This window comes from Puntigrus tetrazona, chromosome 15 (assembly GCF_018831695.1).
Source record: "Puntigrus tetrazona isolate hp1 chromosome 15, ASM1883169v1, whole genome shotgun sequence".
Lineage (NCBI taxonomy): Eukaryota > Metazoa > Chordata > Actinopteri > Cypriniformes > Cyprinidae > Puntigrus > Puntigrus tetrazona.
Window position 1 is genome coordinate 7,074,452 of NC_056713.1, and position 23,411 is coordinate 7,097,862.

At 39.5% G+C, this 23,411-nt stretch overlaps 2 protein-coding genes across 4 annotated transcripts in view; both read left to right on the forward strand.

Moving 5' to 3' along the window:
- Nucleotides 1-28: 28 nt before the first annotated feature.
- Nucleotides 29-15,626, forward strand: cul3b (cullin 3b). The gene is made up of 16 exons (XM_043258794.1): nucleotides 29-248; nucleotides 1,977-2,174; nucleotides 3,815-3,928; nucleotides 6,282-6,442; nucleotides 6,711-6,825; nucleotides 9,171-9,399; nucleotides 9,997-10,142; nucleotides 10,233-10,409; nucleotides 11,204-11,374; nucleotides 11,457-11,564; nucleotides 11,652-11,776; nucleotides 11,897-11,993; nucleotides 12,072-12,203; nucleotides 13,039-13,225; nucleotides 14,358-14,503; nucleotides 14,613-15,626. The coding sequence occupies exons 1-16, from the start codon at nucleotides 186-188 to the stop codon at nucleotides 14,742-14,744; spliced, it is 2,301 nt and encodes a 766-aa protein (XP_043114729.1). The 5' UTR covers nucleotides 29-185; the 3' UTR covers nucleotides 14,745-15,626.
- Nucleotides 15,627-19,250: 3,624 nt separating this feature from the next.
- LOC122359074 (protein FAM124B) overlaps nucleotides 19,251-23,411 on the forward strand; it is a 17,784-nt gene continuing 13,623 nt past the window's right edge. Inside the window, exons 1-3 of one of the 3 annotated variants that reach the window (XM_043259212.1) lie at nucleotides 19,251-19,481; nucleotides 20,580-20,611; nucleotides 20,697-21,427. In XM_043259212.1, coding sequence (XP_043115147.1) covers nucleotides 19,405-19,481; nucleotides 20,580-20,611; nucleotides 20,697-21,427 — 840 coding nt within the window. In that variant the 5' untranslated portion in view covers nucleotides 19,251-19,404. The other 2 variants (XM_043259214.1, XM_043259213.1) reach the window with 2 other exon arrangements.

Consider the following 23,411-nt stretch of genomic DNA (forward strand, 5'->3'; position numbering starts at 1 on the left):
CGCGTCCGCCATCTCTAGGAGCAAGAAAAGTAGCAGAACGCGAAGCGCCTGTCAACAAGTCCGAAGAGTGAGACTCATAAAGAAGGTCAAGCGGGGCTCAGCGCTGCCTCTTTATACCTGTTCCCCGTCTTTTGTCAGAGAAGACTTTCATGTGAAAGAAGACAACGGCGGGGAATAAGCCAGACATGTCAAATCTCAGCAAAGGGGGCACTAAAAAAGACACCAAGATGAGGATACGAGCCTTTCCCGTGAGTATGAGCGCTCCGAGCCGGCGACGCAGTCACTCGAGCTCCGGGGATCCGAGCAGACAGGCCTGTGTGAATAAATCCCTTCACACCGCCTCTGTGTTTACCAAATCCCACAAATAGTCAAATAACCATAAAGAGAGGAGCGTCAGTTTGGTCTGGGTTTACAAGCTCTTGCGTTGTTTTTATGTCAAGCTGATAACTAATGAAACAAGTTAGCGAGCCTGCTAGCTGGCTAACCTGTTCAACAGCAGCAAATGATTACAAATAAATGCGCAGTGGCCCAAATGCACTGGTTTTATTGCACACGTTCCCTTTAATCAACAGTAAATGTGTCACTAATCAAAACATTTGTTCTAGTAAACGTTGTTTGTGGGAGGTCGGCTTGTCTATGACGACGTTTTGCGTCATACATGTACCGTTTTCGCATGTTTATGTCATGATCGTCGCAGATGTGCATAATGACGTGACACGTCTTTAAGTTACGAGTTCGGTAGCACTAATGCTGCAAGAGAGGTTTGGTGCAGATGCGTGCAGTTTCCGTGAAATCAACCGTAAAACCAAAATGCAGTTTCGCTTGTCAGCTGTACAATCATGACCCTCGGTGACCGCGACGTCAGATGATGATGATGATGATGATGATGATGGGGTATTTGTGGAAAGAGGGACATCATGAGAAAATGATGAATCATTCCTGGCATCAGGCAGCTCTCATTCAGAATCACATCTGTTGATTTGTCCACGTTTGTTAGAGCTGCATGCTCACGTGATTTTACTGAAGTTTATGTTGGACTACCCAGAACAAATGGGAACAAAGTGTTTTATTAAGATACTCAAATATTGAAACGACTACTTTTTTATATGCCGTTGGCCAAGACTTCTGTGTTCAACTTGCTTTGGCCCAGTGGACTATGGATATGATAAACTAAGCCATAAAAAAAGAGCGTTGTGTGAATGCTGCTGTATATTTTCTTAAAACCCAACTTTTTTGGGTGTCGTATTAACTATATGTGATCAAAATGGCACAGTTACCTTTTGTCTGCATTTTGACCTGCTGTGTTTTTGTTTTTTAGTTTTTGCTGCCATTGGTCTGATATTTTATCTAACAGTCACATTCAAACTTTGGTTTCCAGCACGGCTTAGTGCAACGTCTGTTTTACGTTAGACTCATAATCTAACCAATCAAACCAGTTTGCAGTTCAAGCTCATGCTGAGCAGCAGTAACAGCCCGTTCATACCAAGAATGATAACTGTAATTATATCTATGACTATAACGCTTTAATAAGCACAGCATTGTTGTGCAAGAACTATGTTAGCCTCCACGTGAGAGCTTTGCATGTGCTGCTGATTCACTACCGGCGGGTTTATTGTTCATTAACACTAAAAAAAAGACGTGTTGTGTGGACAGTTATCGCCCTTGGAGTGAACGGCCTTAAAGGGATGGTTCACCCAAAAGTAAACGTTTATATTCATTTACTGATTCTCATATCATTTCAAACCTGTATGACTTGATTTGTGAACTGTAAAGGCATTTTTAGGACTTCTGGTGACCAACCTGCTGCTGCGTCAACATTCATAATTGGGTCACCAAATATCTGTCCTTGTGTGTGACAGAAGAATGAAAATCAATGGTGACAGGTTAAATTTTTTGGGTGAACTATCCCTTTAAAGGGAATGGTAAAAGGCCAAACATACCTTTTCTCCTTTAATGGTTTCTTCTCTCTGCTTCAGATGACCATGGATGAGAAGTATGTCAACAACATCTGGGACCTCTTGAAGAATGCCATCCAGGAGATTCAGAGGAAGAACAACAGTGGGCTGAGCTTTGAGGAGCTCTACAGGAACGCCTACACCATGGTCCTGCACAAGCACGGGGAGAAGCTCTACACAGGCCTGAGGGAGGTGGTCACAGAACATCTCATCAACAAAGTAAGAGCCGGACGTCTCTGTCGTGCCTCTTCTCTACGTTGAGGGTGACTGTGTCTAACCTGGAGCTGTTCTGTTGGCAGATCTTCTGGCCTGAGTACCGGATCTGGCTCGAGAAATGATGCATGTACATGTACTTTTATGCGTTTGGTAGATGCTTTTGTTTGAAGTTCATTCATTCCTTGCTGATCACGTCCTTTGAACCTGACATTGCTAATGCAGTGCTCTACTGTTTAGCTACAGGAAGATCCAACACCATTTCAGTAAAAAGTGATAGAACGTAATGTGTGGAGGAGAAAAAACCCAACATGAATGTTCAGAACAAAAATTTTATCATGAAAACCATGACTTTAGCTACTTCAGTTTAAGTGGCACGGTCTATTTCACTTTAATAATATGTTAAAGAACAAAATAATGTGAATGAATAGCTAACGTTCTGTTGAGAGATGCATTACATCACGCCTCAAGTAATCACTCAATCAGAGCTTCAGCAGTGTTTCAACAATTAACAATAAGTCACTTAATGTTACATTACACCTGTTAAGCACCACCTAATTGTTTTAGGTGCTTATTTACTGGTAATTGATGTACAGTTTAGAACATAAAATGTTAATATTTTATGAATAAAGCCAAAAGTCTGGCATGGGCTTAATTGATACTTCGGCATCATTTAAGCTCACATTTCTTCTAGATAAGTCCACATCATGATCATGAGCATCAACTTTGTGACTTCCTGTGCACTCCTGTTTTCCCAGTTTAGAAGTTTTTTTTTTATTCATGGTAAAGGCAGATGCCTCTCTGATTTTTGAACAGGTGCTGTAGTGTTTTTCCTCTCTCTCTCTTTTTTTTTTTTTTTGGGTTATTTTCGTCTAGCTGAAAACAAATGATACACATTAGCAGACATCTACAATATAGTCCCTTAGCATTATATTTACCTCAGGGAAGTTATCCAGTTTTATGAGTATATCTGAAAATAAATAGCAGTTGAATATTATAGTTGAGGTTCTGTTATTAGATTCAACATGTGCGGACTAGATTACAGCATCAGCACCTTAAAATATGGCCTCTGTAGTTTATTTTATTATTATTATTTTATTAATATTGAATCCAGTTGTGAAATACTACATATTGTCATATTTTCTGAGACCGTTATCATACTGTCTGTACTGTATCTTAAGCAATTGGCAGTAAGAGAAAATGTAAAGGATGCAGCACAGCATTATCTCTAAACTATCAGTATCAGCAGACAGCATCTCTAGGTTTCTGACACTCACTTCTTTAAATGTTTTCAAATAGCAGTTCAGATTTCTGTATTCACCGTGGTGTTTGTCAAACACAGTAGTTCAGAGACAAGAGGCTGTTTTCATATTTGTCCCCTGCTATTCACAGTAAAAACCATCTCTGATCCATTGATGGTGAATGGATGTGTGAGCACAGACTCTCTTTTCACTCTCAGACTTTAAATGTGGTGTAAACAGGCCTTGACAGAATAAAAGAAGATCAGCTCTTTTAAGTGGGTTTGAGGTGTGGTGTGCTTTTTTAACTGATTACACCAAGTTGTGTTTTTACTTGCTGGTTTGATTATGAGTGAACAGGAAGCGTTGTTTATCCTGTGCTTATGTCCAGTTTCTGTCTGTTTAAAGGTACGAGAAGATGTGTTAAACTCCCTCAATAACAACTTTCTGCAAACACTGAATCAAGCCTGGAATGACCATCAGACAGCTATGGTGATGATCAGAGACATCTTGATGTACATGGTAAGTGCTCGTGACGCTCTTTCATTGTACGCTGACTGATTTATGTTGATGGTGCTTCTTCAGAAATGGTATCTTATTACTTATTGCAAGCCGTTGCAATCATTTTGGGGCATGTATCCCAAAAGCAACTATTATCACTAGGTGCATCGTTACCAGCAGTTCAGTGGAACGACGACCATAGTTAGCAAACAATGCTTTTGAGAAGTGAAGCCCTGGTTATCTGCGTTTCCGGTTCTAATTCTCATTTACAGTGGTGGCCAACATTATTACAACACAAGCATTTTCAGCAGTTAGTCTTTTTTAGGAAATATAATTTTACCTTTCCAAACATTTGTTTTACCATTATTTGAAGAATCCGGTGAGATTTTTACCTAACAGCAGCCAGTGCTCCACACAGAGATCTGTCTGTCTGGAGTGAAGGAACAGAACAAACCGAGAAGGACTAAATCTAGAACTAATGCAACGTCGCCAAGATGCTTTAAGAAATCGACCTGCAAAGCTCCCAGAAAAACTCACTGGGAGCAAAAGCTGCTTTACGCACAAAGGATGTTCACACCAAATGTTGGTTTTAATTTAATTTGATAGAGGTAACTGATGCAGAGAATTTATTTATGACAGCATTTTTACACTGGTGCCTGAAACGTTTAACATTACTGTATGTGTGCAGGCAGGGTTTTGAAGCATCTTGGAGATGTTGTTCTCAACTGTTCTTCTGGATTTACTCTGTCTCAGCTTGTTTTGTTTCTTCATGTCACTCCAGACAGACTGATGATCAGATGAGATCTCTGTGAAGCAAACAAAAATCTCACTTGATTATTACTATTAATGTACAGATGAATGTTTGGAAATGGAAACCGATATTTCCTGCTGACATACTACAGCAAAATGTTTTTTTAGATGCTCAAAATACTAGTGTTCTAATAATTTTGGCCACCTCTGTATATGTATGTCTGTATATATGTCTGCGTCTATCAGCAGGGGAGCGTTTAAGGGATAGTTCACCTAAAAATACAAATTGTCATTATCATCTTACACTCATGATGGTTTTCTTCTTTGCAAAAAATATTTTCCAAGGCCTGAAATGAATTACATTTTCTCCATTAGCTGACTCTCATTGCAGTTATCTCACTTGACTCTTCTGTATATCGTGTACTAAGACCAGCAGGTAATGAAAAGTTGTGCTTTTTCCTGGCCGATATGATAAGGAACTAGACCCTCATTCGGGCGTAATAATCAAGGAGGTTTGCTGCTGTTCCACGGCCGTAGCAGTCTCAGTGATATCACGCAGCACCCGTGGAAAAAGGCAAAACTCGCTCCCAGTGCAAGCAAGAGGGTCTGGCTGTTTTCATTGACTGCGTGATATCCCTGCGCCTGCTGCGCCACGGTACGGCAGAAAACGTATTGATTATTATGCTCCTGGTCTAATTGGATTCAATGATCTATGCTAAAAGTGCTATCGCTAGACCCAGAGATGGGCTGAATAGATTCCAAAATGGTAAACCTTATTAACTCTGGAGATGGAGAATGAGCCTATTTCCAATTTTTCTTTGCAGTGAAAATTGCGTCCCTTACATGATTTCTGGTAAAACGAAGTGATAGAGAAGCAGTTGCTATAGCTACAGCATCAACCACAGTAAACTAAATATAACTCGCCACTAGTTTTTTAACATCTTTACTACAGCTATACAACTGTACTGCAGTATTTGGGTGATGTAGACACGTCCTAAAATTGTAACAGTTTTCTACGAGTGTTTGCACACTGCTGACAGCCAGAGAAGACTCCAGAGGCTTTGAAAAATCCTGCTGTATAGTTTTTTGGGGTTTTTTTTATGAAGTGACTTTAAATTGGCCCGACTTGTTGTTAACTGTTTTCTAGCCATTGACATTTATTGATTGATTGATTGATTTTTGAATGAACTAACCAACAAGTTGGAAAAAGAATGAATAAATAACTAGAATAGAATTTTTCTTTTTAACTGAACATGCTCACACCCCAAACTTTCTCTAGTTGCTTATTAAATGATTTAAAAACAAACCTAGCTGCTTTAAAACGGACATTTTCTGTATGGGTGTCTGCGGTTTATTTTGAAAAGAAACGTCAAAGATTGATCAAGATATGTTTAGATGTGTATTCTGAGGGAGAAACATTTTCATTCTCCATTTATTTGGAGTCCTGCGGCTCTCCGGAGCACAAAAGCCTAAATCTTTAGCCTTTCATTCGCTGCCTTGCAAGCATTGCTATTTCTTTTTGGGAATTCAAATACATTTTCTGGATAGTTGTGTATCATGTTTACAATCAAATTGAGTGTCACTTCGGAAGAGCTTTATCTTCTCTGTCTCTGTGTTTATACAGGACCGGGTGTACGTTCAGCAGAATAACGTAGAGAACGTCTATAATCTGGGTCTCATCATCTTCAGAGACCAGGTGGTTCGTTACGGCTGCATTCGGGACCACCTGAAGCAGACCTTACTCGACATGATTGCCCGTGAGAGGAAAGGAGAGGTGGTGGACAGGTTGGGCGTCTTGGTTTTGCTTGAGTAGCGTCACAAATTAAAACCATGCATGATGCCACACAAACACTTCATCTCTTTAGAACCACTGTGTTCAAAGCAAAGAATAATAACTAATTACTGGTTTTAAAAAGACGAGGGAGATCAAATATGCACTCTTACGACACATGCACAATACAGTATGTACAATCATAATTCATCAGCAGCAGATCATTAGCGGTCTGTTGAAAAGTAGCTGCAGTTTTCTAACAGTGTGCTTGTCTTCATTCAGGGGTGCCATTCGTAATGCTTGTCAGATGTTAATGATTCTGGGCTTGGAAGGACGCTCCGTCTACGAAGAGGATTTCGAGGCCCCGTTCTTAGAAATGTCTGCAGAATTTTTTCAGGTTTGTTATACTTTATTGCATTATTATTTCAGCAACGCTTTACAATAAGTTTAAGATTTGTTAACATGTAGGGATGCCCCAAGTGTTCGACAAGAAAAAAAAAGATTTGGGGGTTTTTTGGGGTGATATTCTCCCTCCAAATGAAAGAGAGACTAGTTAGCTGCTCAGTAACACTTTCATGCATTTTTAAATAAGAAAAGATAATAATAGTAATAATAATAAACAGCTGTAATAATACATTTATTATAACACATATACATAGTCTTCTTCTCAGCAAGGCTGCGTTTATTTGTACAGTACAAAAATACATGCCTGATTCAAGAAAGGGGTCTCAAAAATGGGCAAAAATATAATTTTGTAACTTATTCCGTTTGTTCAATTATGCTTTGCTGGTGTAGTTATAAGTATATTTAAGAAATGTTTAGTGTCAAGTAAATAGTATGAAATATTTTTTCTTTTTATTTGAAAAGCTAGATAAAACAGGAAAAAGCATATTTTGGCTATTTAGTTTATGCAGTTGTGAAAAACATTTTCAAGATATATGGGGAAAATACGTGGCAGTGTTTCATTTTGTTCGGCTTCGGCCAAGATTTTAGTTAATATATTACATAACAAACAATGAACAATGCATTTATTACACTATATTTTGTTAAACCTTTTTAAAACCGCTAGTTTTAAATGATCTGCTGTGACTCCTATCCTCAACAAGCCTGTACTTGACTCTGCAATATATGCAAATTACAGGCCCATCTCTAATTTCTAAAATCTTGAAAAAGCTCTACCTGCAAATTCATACTATCTCTGATATTATAGTCTGGTTTTAAAACCCTTCGTAGCACTGAGTCAGCTAATTGAAATGTTTTCAGTGATATTTTAATGACCACAGATGCTGGTGATACCATGACCTTCTTGTGGATCACAGGACTCTTTTATCTTGGCTTGAAAACTCAATTGGTGTCATTGGTACAGTGTTGAAATGGTTCCAATCTTTTCTTTCAAACAGAAGATCTAGAGTGATTTTAGGCATCCATTCATCCTCATTGGCTCTCGTTGCTTGTGGTGTACCCCAAGGATCGATCTTACCACTGTTGTTATTTTTACTATTTATGTTACCTCTGGGATCAATTATGCGTAAATGTGAAGTGTATTAAACATAAAAATAACAAAAAGACTGAAGGCTGGCCTGCATGAACTCAAATCGTGGCTTACAAATAATTTCTTGATACTTAACGACGATTAAAAACTCAATTCAATTTGGGTCAAAAGAGCATCCAGATGAAGATTTAACCTACCTTGGCACTCTTATTCTTTATCTTACTTGGAATGTTAAAGGTGATCTTTTACACACATAACGGTCTTAAATTAGATAAACCGATCAGCACTATAGTTAGTTAGTACAGTTTTTATTAGATTTGACGGTTAGCTAAAGTCAAACCTTTCTTAAGAAGCTTTTATCTCAACTCGACTCGATTATTGTAATTTTTGTATTCTTGGTTACCTCTTTCCATCTCCTGCCTTCAAATGGTCCAAAATGCTTTCAGGTAGCCGCAAACAAGGCCACGTCACACCGATTGCAAAGCTAATAAATAATTTTGCTCCCAAACATCTGATCCCAAATTCTTCCGGATCACTTCGATCCATAAACGGTCATCTTTCGCTGGTATCATGATATCACCTGCAACGCTGAGGAGACCGAGCTTTCACAGTAGAACTGCTCCTCCGTTTGCCAAACTTAAATCTATGTTAAAAACACATCTTCTTTCCTGTGCTTTCAAGTTCTGCTTCGCTTTTCTTTTTCTTCTTAACTTTATGTATACAGCACTTTGGCTAGCTTAGGCTGATTTTTAATGTGCGTTAAAACAATTGAATTGAATTGAATTGAATTAGTTCATGAAAATACATTTGTTCATTGTTAATTCATGTGCATTAACTAACGCTAAGAAAAACAACTTGTCATTTTAATAATGCATTAGCGAATGCTAAAATGAACTAAGATTAACAAATGCTTGTAGAAGAATTGTTGGTTCTTAGTTCATCTGGTAATGTTATATCAGTTGGTATCACAGTGACTGTGTAATGCAGCATTTTAAAGTAAAGGTTGACCCAAAGAATAAAAAAGCTGCTTATCAATGGTATTATTTACTCACTATTATGTTTCTTTCTTTCTTGTATAGCTACCATTGAATTTTATTGAATGTTGAATGTAAAGATTGCACAAAACTATTTTTAGGATGGGGTTTAGAATGACTTAAGTGTGAGTAAATAACAACTTGATTAAAGTGATGTTTTCTGTTTCTCATTATACTTCAGCCCTGTTAACGTTTTTGAATTTTATTCTTTTTCAGATGGAAAGTCAAAAGTTTTTAGCCGAGAACAGTGCGAGCGTGTACATAAAGAAAGTGGAGGCACGGATAAACGAGGAGATCGAGCGAGTGATCCACTGCCTGGATAAATCGACGGAGGAGCCCATTGTGAAGGTGGTGGAGAGAGAGCTGATCTCCAAACACATGAAGACCATTGTAGAGATGGAGAACTCAGGCCTGGTGCACATGCTGAAGAACGGAAAGACAGAAGGTGCACTGTCCTCATCTCAATTTAAATATTTAACTAAATTATGAATTGTGTTGCCCGAACTCAATACAAAAGTATTGTCCAAACTTAATACAAAATAGAATAGCTATTATATAATGCAAAATAAGAAACGAGCGAAATATTTCTTCTATAGGTCATCTCAAAAGTTTAAGGCAATTTCAATTCAAAATAGCTAAAAATGACACCGGTAGACTGTTTAACAGGAAGTGTTTTTATAAACAAACAAAATATGAGAAGCTTTCAGTTTGTGACTTCACGCATGACTGTTCTGTTCTTTAGTCTGCTAATGTGAGCTTAATCTCAGACCAGGCCGAGCGCCAAATACTCGAGCAGGCACCGTATTCATAGTTGTATGTAGAAAAACATTTCTGAAAAAGGTGTCTGTGCAGCTTAATGTCCAAAGAATTTTGGTTTTTGACAAGCAAAAAAAACATTTAATACATGAAACATAAAGCTTAAGATTTCATTTTGTTCCTAAATTCAAACGGGAACATTTAATGAACGCTTAATAGAAGATTAGGAAGTGGACATCGGTGGTTGGGATATTTATAGAGTTGCTTTTCATGTTTGTGTGTGCAGATCTGGCCTGTATGTACAAGTTGTTCAGCAGAGTGCCGAATGGCCTGAAGACCATGTGTGAGTGTATGAGCTCCTATCTGAGGGAGCAGGGAAAAGCTCTGGTGTCTGAGGAAGGAGAAGGCAAGAACCCTGTTGACTACATCCAGGTAAACCAGATAACATCTAACTCATGACACGTGAGATGTGCACGAGACCTTTATATTCAATCCTCCCCCTGTCCCTCTCCTTTTCTTTAGGGTCTTCTGGATCTGAAGTCACGGTTTGATCGCTTCTTGCAAGAGTCCTTTAACAACGACCGTCTCTTCAAGCAGACCATTGCAGGCGACTTCGAGTATTTCTTGAACCTGAACTCTCGTTCGCCCGAGTATCTCTCGCTCTTCATTGACGACAAGCTGAAGAAAGGAGTGAAAGGAGTGAGTCGGTTTCTCTAGTCACGTGATTCGTGGATGCCTTCCGATATAGAAATCGTGCTTAAAAATCTTCCTCTTATCAGTTCTTATCGTTTAGTGTAGATTTTGCTAAGCATTTTTAGGAGTTAAAACACTAAACCTTTCTTAATATTCCATTAATTTAGATTTATGTGGTGAACTTAAAGTATCTTCAGGATGTTGACTATCGTTGTGGTGCAACTTTGGTCAGCTCATTATATATCCTATACTTGTGTTGTTAAAAGATATAAATAAAAAAAAAAATGATAATACTAATAATAATAATTTATATTATCATTATTTATATATATTGATATTGTTTGGGTATTGGACATCCCTCTTAATTATTTTATTTAATCTAGTTTTAGTTATTAATTGAGGTTTAAAAGTGTTATTTGAATTACTAGAAATTACATAACAATTTTGAAATGAATAGGTGACTTTTTTTCATACGTAAAAGTGTTTATAAACATTATGAACAATGTTTATGTTATTGTTAATTTTTATAATTTTTTTTCTAATGTGTTGGTGGTGGCTATTACTACAAAAGGGAAAAAAGGCAAAATGAGTAGTAATTATTTTTGTATATATAAATATATATTTTAGTTGTTATATGGGTAAAAGACAAAGCGTGTGTGTGTGTATATATATATATATATATATATATATATAAGACTGTTGTTTATTAGTGCATAGGAGTTTTTTAATTGTTAATGTTTGCGATTACATAAAAAAGTCAGTAGTTAATCCCAGGTGTTTTTCTCTTGTCTGTGCTTTAGCTGACGGAGCAGGAGGTGGAGTCGATCTTGGATAAAGCCATGGTTCTGTTCAGGTTCATGCAAGAAAAGGACGTGTTTGAGCGTTACTACAAGCAACACCTGGCCAGAAGACTCCTCACCAACAAGAGCGTGTCTGACGACTCGGAGAAAAACATGATCTCCAAGCTAAAGGTAAGAAGTGCTTCTGTACGGAGCGCAGGCTCAGCGCGCCCCAACACCGCATGCGTCTCACGTGATCCGTCTCATCCCGCAGACAGAGTGTGGCTGTCAGTTCACCTCTAAACTGGAAGGCATGTTCAGGGACATGAGCATCTCAAACACAACCATGGATGAGTTCCGGCAACACCTCACGTCGACAGGGGTGAGATGCAGATGCTGCTCGACCAGAATAAGTGAGACTGTGTGGCGATGGCAAGTGGGTTGAGACTCAATTCTGTTTTCTTCGTAGGTGTCTTTAGGTGGCGTCGACCTCACAGTGAGGGTGCTAACGACAGGATACTGGCCGACCCAGTCAGCAACTCCCAAATGTAACATCCCCCCTTCACCGAGACATGCGTTCGAGGTCTTTAGAAGGTGTTGATTTGTTGTATTTTGCAGTAGCTTACTTCCATTTGGGAAGAACTTTGACTTTCAGAGCCACTCCTGAGGTTTTGTGTGTGTGTGTGTGTGTTCACGGCCACTCTTTCTTTGCAGATTTTATTTAGCCAAGCACAGCGGTAGGCAGCTCACGTTACAGCATCACATGGGTTCGGCAGACCTCAATGCCACCTTCTACGGGCCAATTAAAAAGGTAGCAAGCAGTCGCTGACAGCCTGAAGAATCGTCTCATCATCTGACCTGTGATAATTAGTTTTGCGTCTGTCTTCAGGAGGACGGCTCAGATATGGTCGGTGGGGCTCAGGTCACTGGCTCTAATACCAGGAAGCACATCCTGCAGGTTTCCACATTCCAGATGACAATCCTCATGCTCTTCAACAACCGAGAGAAGTCTACGTTCGAGGTACTACAATTTGGCAAAGATCGGAGCGATATTTCTGCTTTAGAAAAACATGCTTGGTGTACATATCCTTAAGCAACAGTTTAAGTCTTGAGATTGCAATATAATCATTACTTGAACTAGTTCCAGTGCTGCAAGTTTTTTTGTTAAAAATATATATTTTTGCTTTTTATTTGTATAATTTATCTATTCTTTCAGAATTCAAATTTTTTGAGCTCTAAAATCCTAAAAGTTCATTTTAAACTATTTTTACAGACCCTGCGGTTTATTATTAATAAATGTATAATGGAGATGAATGCACAAGATACATTTTAAAGTGAGGAATAATAACTTACTGGGTTATAAATATTTAACTTTTAAATGTTAAAAGTAGTTAATAATTTGCAGTTTAGGTCTTTTTTCAAAAGGTACTAAAATGTATTGTTTAGATTAATAAAATAATAATAATAAGCAGTCTTAAGGGGTTATTTTGTATGTTTTTTCGGTAACACTTTACAATAAGGTTCATTGGTGGATATGAACTAAGAATGAACAATAGTTATACAGTATTTATTAATCTTAATGTTAATTTACTAATTTTACAGCATTTACTAATGTGTTATTAAAACAAGTTGTGCTTATTTGCATGCACTTTGAACTAATTTTATGAACTAACATTAACAAAGAGGAATAAATACTGTAACATGTACACTGTTCATTCATGTTAATTAATGTTAATGAATGACAACATAGGCATCAGTTGTACTGGCCTTCGCTCATATTATTATTAATCAGCCTGTGTAATTAAACGGGCATTGCTGTACTCGTCCTACATGATCCTGTTTCGCGCTCTTGACAGGAGATCCAGCAGGAGACGGATATCCCAGAGAGAGAGCTGGTGCGGGCGCTGCAGTCTCTGGCCTGTGGGAAGCCCACACAGAGAGTCCTCACGAAAGAACCCAAGTCTAAAGAGATCGAGAACGGCCACGTCTTCACCGTCAATGACCAGTTCACCTCCAGACTGCACAGAGTCAAGATTCAGACAGGTGACCGAAGCCGGACAATCAAAACACTTTCATCTTTGAGATACTTGTGTTGTCTATTTCGATATATACTCAAATTAAATTAATTATTGTGATGGCAAATTTCCATCACTTCAGTGTCACATGATCCTATAAAAATCTTTCTACGATTTCAAGTAGCAGCTTTTATATCTCTTTGCTTTGGATTGCTTTTTCTCATGAATATGTGACAGTGGACCACAAAAATAAGTTGTCTAAATGAAGTTCTTAGCAATGCATATTACTAATCAGAAAAGAAATTTAGATATATTTACAATAAGGAATTGACTAAATATATTAATGGAGCATGGTCTTTACTCAATCATTTTTGGCCTAAAATAGAAATTGTTAATTTTGACCCATACAATGTATTGTTGGCTATTTCTGCAAATATGCCTGTGCTGCTTTTGATTCCTTCTTTGCCCCAGGGTCACACATCAGGGACACACATCACCATAGACTTGCTTCTATATCCTTCTATCGAATCATCGAATCAAGTGTGAATTTGCTTTTAATTTTTCACTCTGGTGCATATTCACTTTTTGGTGTTATAGGGCAATTTGTTGACTATTTTGTTTACAAGTAGCCTTATTTTACAAGATTTAATATCCCTAATATTGCTTTTTATTTATTCTTAACTTATCTTCATGTTGAACGTTTTTCAGAAACGGATGCATTTTCACAGCAGTAAAAAAATTACTTATTTAAAATAATGCACATTTGTACCACTATGCTTTGGAGTTTATTTTGGTTTTAGTTTACATCCACCATGAAAATACAGTAGTGGATTTTTTTTTTTTTCCTTTGCTGTAGGAACAAATAAGAACACAAAAATCTTTTTGCTATGGTCTCCCATTCATGTAAACTATAGTCCCGTCTGGAAGGCTTATTTACTTGATGATTGCATGAGCTTTTAAACAGTTTATACGTTGCAACATGTGACCATAATGTTTTGAAAGTGCTTTAAATTCCCCTCCTAAAAAAGTGTCAGATTTTAAGTACAATTGTCAGCATTGACCTTAACCGTCCTATAATTAGTGTTACTGGTGCATCCCCATACTATACCGTTAAATGGCCAAAAGTGTTTTTCTTTAACCTGTGTGTCACATCTCTGCAGTTGCAGCCAAACAGGGAGAATCGGACCCTGAGAGGAAGGAGACACGGCAGAAAGTGGATGATGATAGGAAACATGAGATCGAGGCGGCTATCGTTCGGATCATGAAGTCCAGAAAGAAGATGCAGCACAATGTTTTAGTAGCAGAGGTGTGGAGATCTTAAATAGTTGAAATATCCCAAAAATGTTCAGCCCCACTTGAACGTGTTATTTGAGAACAACAAGAGCTTGACTTCTGACCGTGTTTTTCGTCTTCAGGTAACCCAGCAGCTGAGGGCGCGATTTCTTCCCAGTCCTGTGGTCATTAAAAAGCGTATTGAAGGACTTATCGAGAGAGAATACTTGGCAAGAACACCGGAAGATCGCAAAGTGTACACATACGTAGCATGAACAAGGAGCGCGATTAAATCTGGCATGAGAGAGCGAGTGAGAGTGCGAGTGAGCGAGCGAGCGTTGTTTTGGGACTTTGTTACACACCTCACATGGGATGTTATTTTATTTTATGCCCTTTTTGCCTTTGTTGTCGTTCGTACTGGGAATAAACTGAGAAGAAACCTCTCATCCTCTAATGAACTCGTTTTAAATTGTTCTTTTCGATTCCCACGACGCTTTCCACTGGATTAGATTCAACACTTTTACAGAAGGTCTTGGTCTCTATGAGAGAAGTGATTTTTTTTTTTTTTTTTTTTTTTTTTTTTTTTTTTGTGAGTGTGTGTCTTCACAATCCTTCAAACCAATTAATACAGTAAGCCACGCAGTTTGCCAGCATTGGATATATCATTACAACCATATCATGAAATACCTTCTGAGTTATTTTCTTATATCTGTGTAAGTGTGTATGCATCCGAGGCACCTAATTTGGATGTACAGGTTTGTCAAGATTGTCAGATGTGTGTCAAAGGGGTGTAGCGTTTGGTGCGAAGCATGCTTTTACTGAAGACTGATGGGGTGACACTTACACAGCATATAAAATGGTGGTTTGGCTCTCTTTTTTCCCCTTGCTGTTTTTTTTGTTTTTTTTTTCATGTCTAACATGGCCAATCGTAAGAGATGACTTAAAAGCGTTTTATTTTGATGTGTCCTTTGAAAGCAGTTTAAACAGGGATGGGGCGCAGTTTGTGTTTTCAGCATTATTATATTTCAATGTGTATAAATTGTAAAATAATTGTTATTGTACTCAATGCTGAAGTGAACTGTACAGGGCCTTGTTTTCATCATTAAATGTAGAAAAATACAGAAAAAAACAATAAAAGGATTGGCCGTTTTGGGTCAGATTGTTTTGTAATGTTGTGATTTCCCCAAAGTATGATCCTGGAAGGTCGGAGGATCAAATCTCAAGCGATTATACACATTAATTAAACTTTCAACTGGTTCGTAATCATTTTTTTGACGTTGCACTAAACATAGAGAATGCCTTGATCAGTGGCTATATATAACAATGACCTTGTAGTTGGTGGGTGACTAGTTTTGCGTCTCCAGACCTTCAGACTGATGACAAGGTCTGGAATTAATGGCAGGTTACAAGTTATTGGAGTCTTCACAGCCTGCCTTCCCTTTGTAAGCAGAGTTGCTTGAAGTTATTTCCTATACCACAGCAAAAGACAGATTTACTGTCTTGGAGGTGTAAGAAATGGAAGATTGTTTATGGTAAAATGGATGACCTTTATACCACACCAGTTTACGTCTGCACCATGAGTCTCTAGAAAGTGTTGCCAAGTGAATTTTTCTGTGGTTTTGGGCTTCTATTGTCCCATGTTGTTTTTCATGTCCATGGTTAAAGCGATCCCAGTAATGTGCTATTCAGCCCTTGGAATGTGAATTTTACCACTATGTATTTTACCCCCTGGAACATGATTTTTACCGGGGCCCCTCTTTAAAATTCCATTGAGTTTTGAGTAGAAATTGGTTGACTATTATTGTGAAAACCTGGCAACCCTGCCTCTAGGGCAAAGGTGTCCAATCCTGCTTCTGTAGAGTTCAGCTTCGACCCTAACTAAACACACCAGAACCAGCTAATCCAGGTCTTACTGCTTGGGCAGTTGTATACACTCTGGGAACCCCTATCATGGTGTATAGCATAGTTAGTATATCAGTCTGGGTATACCAGGTTATTAGGCTCCCTGTGAACCTCCTGGAAGATGTCCTGAGCCTTCTTGCATTAGAGAGTTATCATGCTGAGGTCTCTGTTCTTAGAGCTCAGATATGCACAGAACTCATTTACAGACTTTTTGAGCTTCAGTATTCCTTGTTTAGGGTGTTGTTAGGCCTTCTTATGCTTCTAGCAGTTTAAGGCCCTTTAGGAGCCTCTTTGATAGGCATGGGATGCAGCTAGGCCTCCACTTGATATAAAGAGTTGACTTACTGAGGCCTTTGTCTTTTGAACTCAGGGGATAGGTTGCTAGGCTGTCTCTAAGCCTCCATGACTATTGTCTTTAAATTGGGAGCATTGCTAAATCACCTCTAACTTCATGCTGCTAAGGTTTCCACTCTTTGGAGCTCCGCCTGGGTAACCGTTCTGAGTTGTTAAGCTCCCTGTGAGCCCTCTTTGGAAGTTGTCCTGAGCATAGCTAGGCCTTCTCTCACTTAAGAGTCATTCATCTGAGGCCTCCATCCTCACAGCTCCAGTCATTGATGATCTTCTCTTAAGCACCAAACCCTTACCTGTGGGCCAAATTTTTTTTCTTAAGATTTGGTTTTACAGAATTGAGTCACAACAGCTACAGATGTGTACCAGAGGGATTGGGACTCCTTAGGTTCTTGGACTTCATTGTCAGGTCGATTAGTCACACATCCCTTCAGCTTGGTGGAGTCGATAGTTGTTCCTTATATTGTTCTCTAGTCTAGAGCAATGTGTCTCAGATCTGTCCTGGGGACCCATGATTTTCTTAGTGATGGCCACTTTTGAAGCACTATTTCGTGAATCAGTTGTTTCAAAACAGTGGTTTGGAGCACATATCAAAAGGTTTTATTATGTCATAATTCTTTTGAAACGTTTTGTTGTTTTCAATTGGGGGGGCGATCTCTATAAACTCATGAATCATGCGAGTTCAATGAGATCGTCCCCAGCAGCGATGCATTGAACCAGCGTTCATGGTTTTTACCTAACCCTAACATAAAATTAATATTAAATTACATTTTCAATAGTATTTTAGCGTTTTTTATGATTATTGAATGCATTATAATTTCAATAAAAAGTTTGCAATAGGGTTTTAAAATCGTTTATGCATGTTTTAGCCTGAGTTTTTGTTGCACTTACACACTTTGGACCAGCAGGCGTCACCAGCATGGGATGCTTCAAATACCTCCAAACAGTTAAATCTTTTTGCGAAACGATTGGTTTAATTGATTTGACGCTTCAAAATGGTTTCTCCCATCACTTTGTATCCTTTTTCCTTGTCCGTTTTAAAGCTTGCAGAATCTACTTGCGTTGAATCAGGTTTGGTGACATCCAAATGATGGAGACATACAAAATATTCAGTGGATGGGGGTCCCAGGACAAAGTTTGGGAAGCACTGATCTGGACCAGAGGTTTAGTTCAGAGGTGTCAAACTCGGTTCTTAGAGGAAGTTTGGATTGAACACTAATTAAACACACCTGAAACAGCTAATCAAGTCATTTAGGCTTACTTGAGAACTACTATGAAAAACCGAGGCCCTGTCCACACGAACACAGCTTTCTACGTGGTTTGGCTGTTCGTCATGCAGCACTAGGTCACTGAAACCGAACATTTTTGTAAACCCCTGCCAGGTTAAATATTTTCCCTGGTTGCCGAGTTATTGTGTAGACAGTGAAACCAGAGATTTTGGCTTGCGACGCTGGAGCGCTCGCTGTTATCTCTGCCTACTGGAAACCTTTTCAGGCTACATGGTTTACGGTTGAGATTATATTGCCACCTGTTGGTTTGGCATGCTCTTGATGCTTTATAGCATGTTTTTACATTTTCATGTTGGCATAATTTAAAAAAAAAAAACTGAAGGATGGAAAACTTTATAAAAATGGCCATGAACATGTGGACGTGGCCTGAGTCTGGTGCTGATCCTGCTCCAACACACAATATAGCTTTCAAATAAGCTCAAAGGACATGATTGGCTGGATCAGGTGTGTTTACTTAGGGTTGAAGCTAAAGCGGGTTTCTCCAGGAACTGAGATTGAAACTCCTGCTCTAGATGTTGCAGTGCGAGTTCATTCAAAAGAGCATCTCAAGTTTTTCATGTGACCATGGTTCCCTTAGAAGGGAAATGAGACGCCGCACTAGCAGTCTGTCACTGGCCAATGTCTTGTTTAGAAGTGCTTGAGACATCGGTCCTGCCAGAGGCCTTTCCCATAGTGCCCACTAGAGGATGCAGTGTCCTGTTCCCCTTCTCAGGGAAGAATGCTTCAATGCTATGCATTCTCACAGTGGAGCACAAGGGCGTTTAAGTTTCCATAGGAACCGCTGATAGTTTTCTCTTGAATATTTCTCTTGATGTATGTTAAAAGTGAATTTTAGTTCATATTCATGGTGTCTCAAAATAGCGCAGTGCACTTAGATGATCTTACATTTATCTTAAAAATGAATAAAAAATATTTATAATAAATTTTTGTATATTAAGTGTAAAATTAGAGCACTTTAATTACATTATGGAAGTGTACTTGTTTTTGTTTTTTTTACCTGGGGTTACACGCAGAGCCTTCCCTTCAAATAAGCCTCTTAAAGTGTATACTTTTTCGGATACATAATCAGTTTCTATGACGGATTTATTGATTTATCACAGCAGGATGCGACACACGTCCCAGTGAAAATCTCGTTTGAGGTGTGTGTCCCGCACAGGGTCCTGATGACAGGCTGGGGGTCCTGGCCCCTGGCTTCTCATCGCCTGCCCCGGAGAGAAGAGAAAAGCCCTTCCCCCGAAAGAGCTGTATTGATATCTCAGATCCGAGCTCGAGTCCCTCCGATCGCCGTCGTGCGTGACGTCAGCGTGAACCCGACTCCCGCGAGCGCGAACGGTTTGCGCGAGGCGGACGTCTCGAGCACGTGCGGAGCGCTTTCTGCGCGCGACCGACGGCGGACATGCTCCGAGAAGCGCGTCGCGTCGCGAGCGGCGGGACCGAGGACGAGACGGCGGACTCCGGCGCGGAGACCCCGGGGTGAGTGAGGGAGAGAGGGGGAGGGAGGTAGCGGACGAGGCTAAACGTCGGCTCGCTTTGTTTGCGTCTCTAAGCGGAGCGACGCGGTAACGGACGCAGCCGAGCGCTTTATGACGTAAGCAGCACACGATACAAACAACTTTTGATCTTCAAAAACGCGCCAATGAATGAGGATGAAGGTACAGGGTCGACATCAGGCAGCTGTTTATCAGGGTTGTGTTTTTTGTGTGAAGCCTGCCAAGTGTTGAGCGACCGTGGATTGAAATTAAACTAGTTTTTAACTCGGTTGAGATGTTTAGGGACAGAATTAAAACGCGACTAGTTTCAGGATGTTTGGTTACAACGGCGTTTTTCTTTATAGAATGCATCTTTTTTATGCTAGTAAGTATATTTAGATGTTTGTAGATCATTAAATGACAATTAAGGATAACACAGTGCAGCCACCAAAAATCAATCAATAAATATTTTCAATATTTACCATCTTTGCCAACATCCTTCAGATCACTAGGTGTTACCCGTTTAGCCGCAATATTACTATTATTTTAATAATTTCAAATACAATACAATTTAGCATTACCACTTATTCTAACAGGCCAGAATAAGTGATGTTTCATTTTACATTGGAACATTATTTAATTCTTTTTTTTCACAGAATCAATTTGGAATTTTTGAATATTATGCCTTGTGTTTATATATATATATATATATATATATATATATATATATATATATATATATATATATATATATTTAATTAATTAGATGTAGATATGTCACTCACACATATATGATACCAAATTAAATTAACATAGTGCCTCCTAAGTATTTTATTATTATTACTAATATTATTGTTTTAAATTGTCAAAAGTGTGCCATATTTTTTACTTAATTTCTGAATTGTTCGGTAATTGGCATTTTTCTCCCCATGAAAAATAAAGAGAAATAGTACTTTTTGAATAAATAAAAAAATAACAGCCCAATTTGGATTACTATTCAAAGCATCCTAGCAATGCCCATCTAATTTATTCTTGAATATAAACGCACAGCAAAGTTCAGTTATGACCATAACAACAAGCTTGTTTTTATTTCCTTCTTTAGATCCGACTGCAGTAAAATGTCGTGCTGTAGCAGTAAGTCCACTTCCATTAAGTGTTTTACCTGACTCCAGCAGGCAGGCCGGTGATTTGATTTCTCCTCCGCTCCGTCTGTGTCCAGGTGACCTCTCTCAGGAGCGCCTGCTGACCGTTCACCTGCTGACCGACCCCGGCGCGTCTCTGCTGCTCCAGCACACACTGGACCGCCTGCTCAAGCGGGTTCGCCCCGGCCTGCACCTCTTCCACGTGTCCGAGCGGGCCTGTCCCGTTCACGGCCAGCAGCCCGCGGCCGGACACCCCTCGCACGCCGTCACCATATTTCTGCACGAGTCCTACGGAGAGGAGCGTATTCTGCGAGCGCTGGACTTCCTGCAGTGTCCGCCCTGGCAGTATCACCACACGGAGGCCGGCCCGAGTGACCCGTCCAGCGCCCTGCTGAGGCCTTACCTCCTGCCCAGCCGGGACTTCTACAGCCTGGGCGCGGGGATGCCGCTGTGGGGCGTCCGGCCCGTGCACTACGGAGGGGAGGTGGTGCGGGTGACTTTACACAGCACCTACGATAACTACGAGGACGCGGTGCGTTTGTACGAGACGGTGCTGCAGAGGAGGGTGGAGGAGCAGAAGACAGGCTTCTGCTGGTTCACGCTGCTCGCCGAAGACGGCTTCAGTCTGCAGTTGGCCATCAAGCAGCTGGCGCCCGGGGTGCGGGTGGAGCCGTGTTACTCCACCGTGCTGCAGTTCAGGGTCGGGGAGATCGGACAGCTCGTGCCCTTACTGCCCAACACCTGCTCGCCCATCAGCCCCAGCCGATGGCACACCGAAGACCTGGACGGCAACAAGATCCTCTTCCAAGTAGGTCACCGGAAGCATGCTCTGGTTTCCATGTGATCTTTCGGTGTACAGTCACAGGGTTCCTGCGCAGATCTAGTCACTTTCTGGGCTTTTCGGTGTAATGGCGTTACATGTTGCATGCGCTGCAGAAATTCGATCTTCCTCGGTGTTTCTGTCATTTTTCACCGATGTTTTGGACCACAAAATCAGATCAAAGATCATGTTCCATAAAGATATTATAATAAATATTTAGTAAATAAATAAAATATGAATTTTCTATATTTAAGAAGTAATATTTAGAAATTAAAAAATGAAAAATATATATATATAAATATATATATATAATATTTTATATATATATATATATATATATATATATATATATATATATATATATATATATATATATATATATATATATATATATATATATATATATATATATATATGTGTGTGTGTGTGTGTGTGTGTGTGTGTGTGTGTATATACAGTACAGACCAAAAGTTTGGACACACCTTTTCATTCAAAGAGTTTTCTTTATTTTCATGACTATGAAAATTGTAGATTCACACTGAAGGCATCAAAACTATGAATTAACACATGTGGAATTGTATACATAACAAAAAAAGTGTGAAACAACTGAAAATATGTCTATATTCTAGGTTCTTCAACCTTTTGCTTTGATTACTGCTTTGTACACTCTTGGCATTCTCTTGATGAGCTTCAAGAGGTAGTCACCTGAAATGGTCTTCCAACAGTCTTGAAGGAGTTCCCAGAGATGCTTAGCACTTGTTGGCCCTTTTGCCTTCACTCTGCGGTCCAGCTCACCCCAAACCATCTCGATTGGGTTCAGGTCTGGTGACTGTGGAGGCCATCACTCTCCTTCTTGGTCAAATAGCCCTTACACAACCTGGAGGTGTTTTTGGGGTCATTGTCCTGTTAAAAATTAAATGATGGTCCAAATAAACGCAAACCGGATGGAACAGCATGCCGCTGCAAGATGCTGAGGTAGCCATGCTGGTTGAAGGCATACTGAATTTTGAATAAATCCCCAACAGTGTCACCAGCAAAGCACCCCCACACCATCACACCTCCTCCTCCATGCTTCATGGTGGGAACCAGGCATGTAGAGTCCATCCGTTCACCTTTTCTGCGTTGCACAAAGACATGGTGGTTGGAACCAAAGATCTCAAATTTGGACATTAGATTTCCACTGGTCTAACGTCCATTCCTTGTGTTCTTTAGTACAAACAAGTCTCTTCTGCTTGTTGCCTGTCCTTAGCAGTGGTTTCCTAGCAGATATTCTACCATGAAGGCCTAATTCACACAGTCTCCTCTTAACAGTTGTTCTAGAGATGTGTCTGCTGCTAGAACTCTGTGTGGCATTGACCTGGTCTCTAATCTGAGCTGCTGTTAACCTGTGATTTCTGAGGCTGGTGACTCGGATGAACTTATCCTCCGCAGCAGAGGTGACTCTTGGTCTTCCTTTCCTGGGGCGGTCCGCATGTGAGCCAGTTTCTTTGATGCGGTTGATAGATTTTGTGACTGCACTTGGGGACACTTTCAAAGTTTTCCCAATTTTTCGGACTGACTGACCTTCATTTCTTAAAGTAATGATGGCCACTCGTTTTTCTTTAATTAGAATTTGTTTTATGGGAAGAAAAAAGCAGCTTACAGTCTATTCAGTGGGACTATCAGCTGTGTATCCACCTGACTTCTTTACAACACAACTGATGATCCCAACCCCATTTATAAGGCAAGAAATCCCACTTATTAAACCTGACCTTGCACACCTGTGAAGTGAAGACCATTTCAGGTGACTACCTCTTGAAGCTCATCAATAGAATGCCAAGAGTGTGCAAAGCAGTAATCAAAGCAAAAAGTGGCTACTTTGAAGAACCTAGAATATAGACATATTTTCAGTTGTTTCACACTTTTTTTGTTATGTATACAATTCCACATGTGTTAATTCATAGTTTTGATGCCTTCAGTGTGAATCTACAAT

What these genes read in the sequence shown, in the direction of transcription:
- cul3b (XM_043258794.1), top strand. Translation starts at nt 186, where the DNA reads ATGTCAAATCTCAGCAAAGGGGGCACTAAAAAAGACACCAAGATGAGG. An exon ending in CAGAACATCTCATCAACAAA is followed by an intron (nt 2,175 to 3,814) that starts GTAAGAGCCGGA and finishes GTCTGTTTAAAG; the next exon opens with GTACGAGAAGATGTGTTAAA. An exon ending in AAAGGAGAGGTGGTGGACAG is followed by an intron (nt 6,443 to 6,710) that starts GTTGGGCGTCTT and finishes GTCTTCATTCAG; the next exon opens with GGGTGCCATTCGTAATGCTT.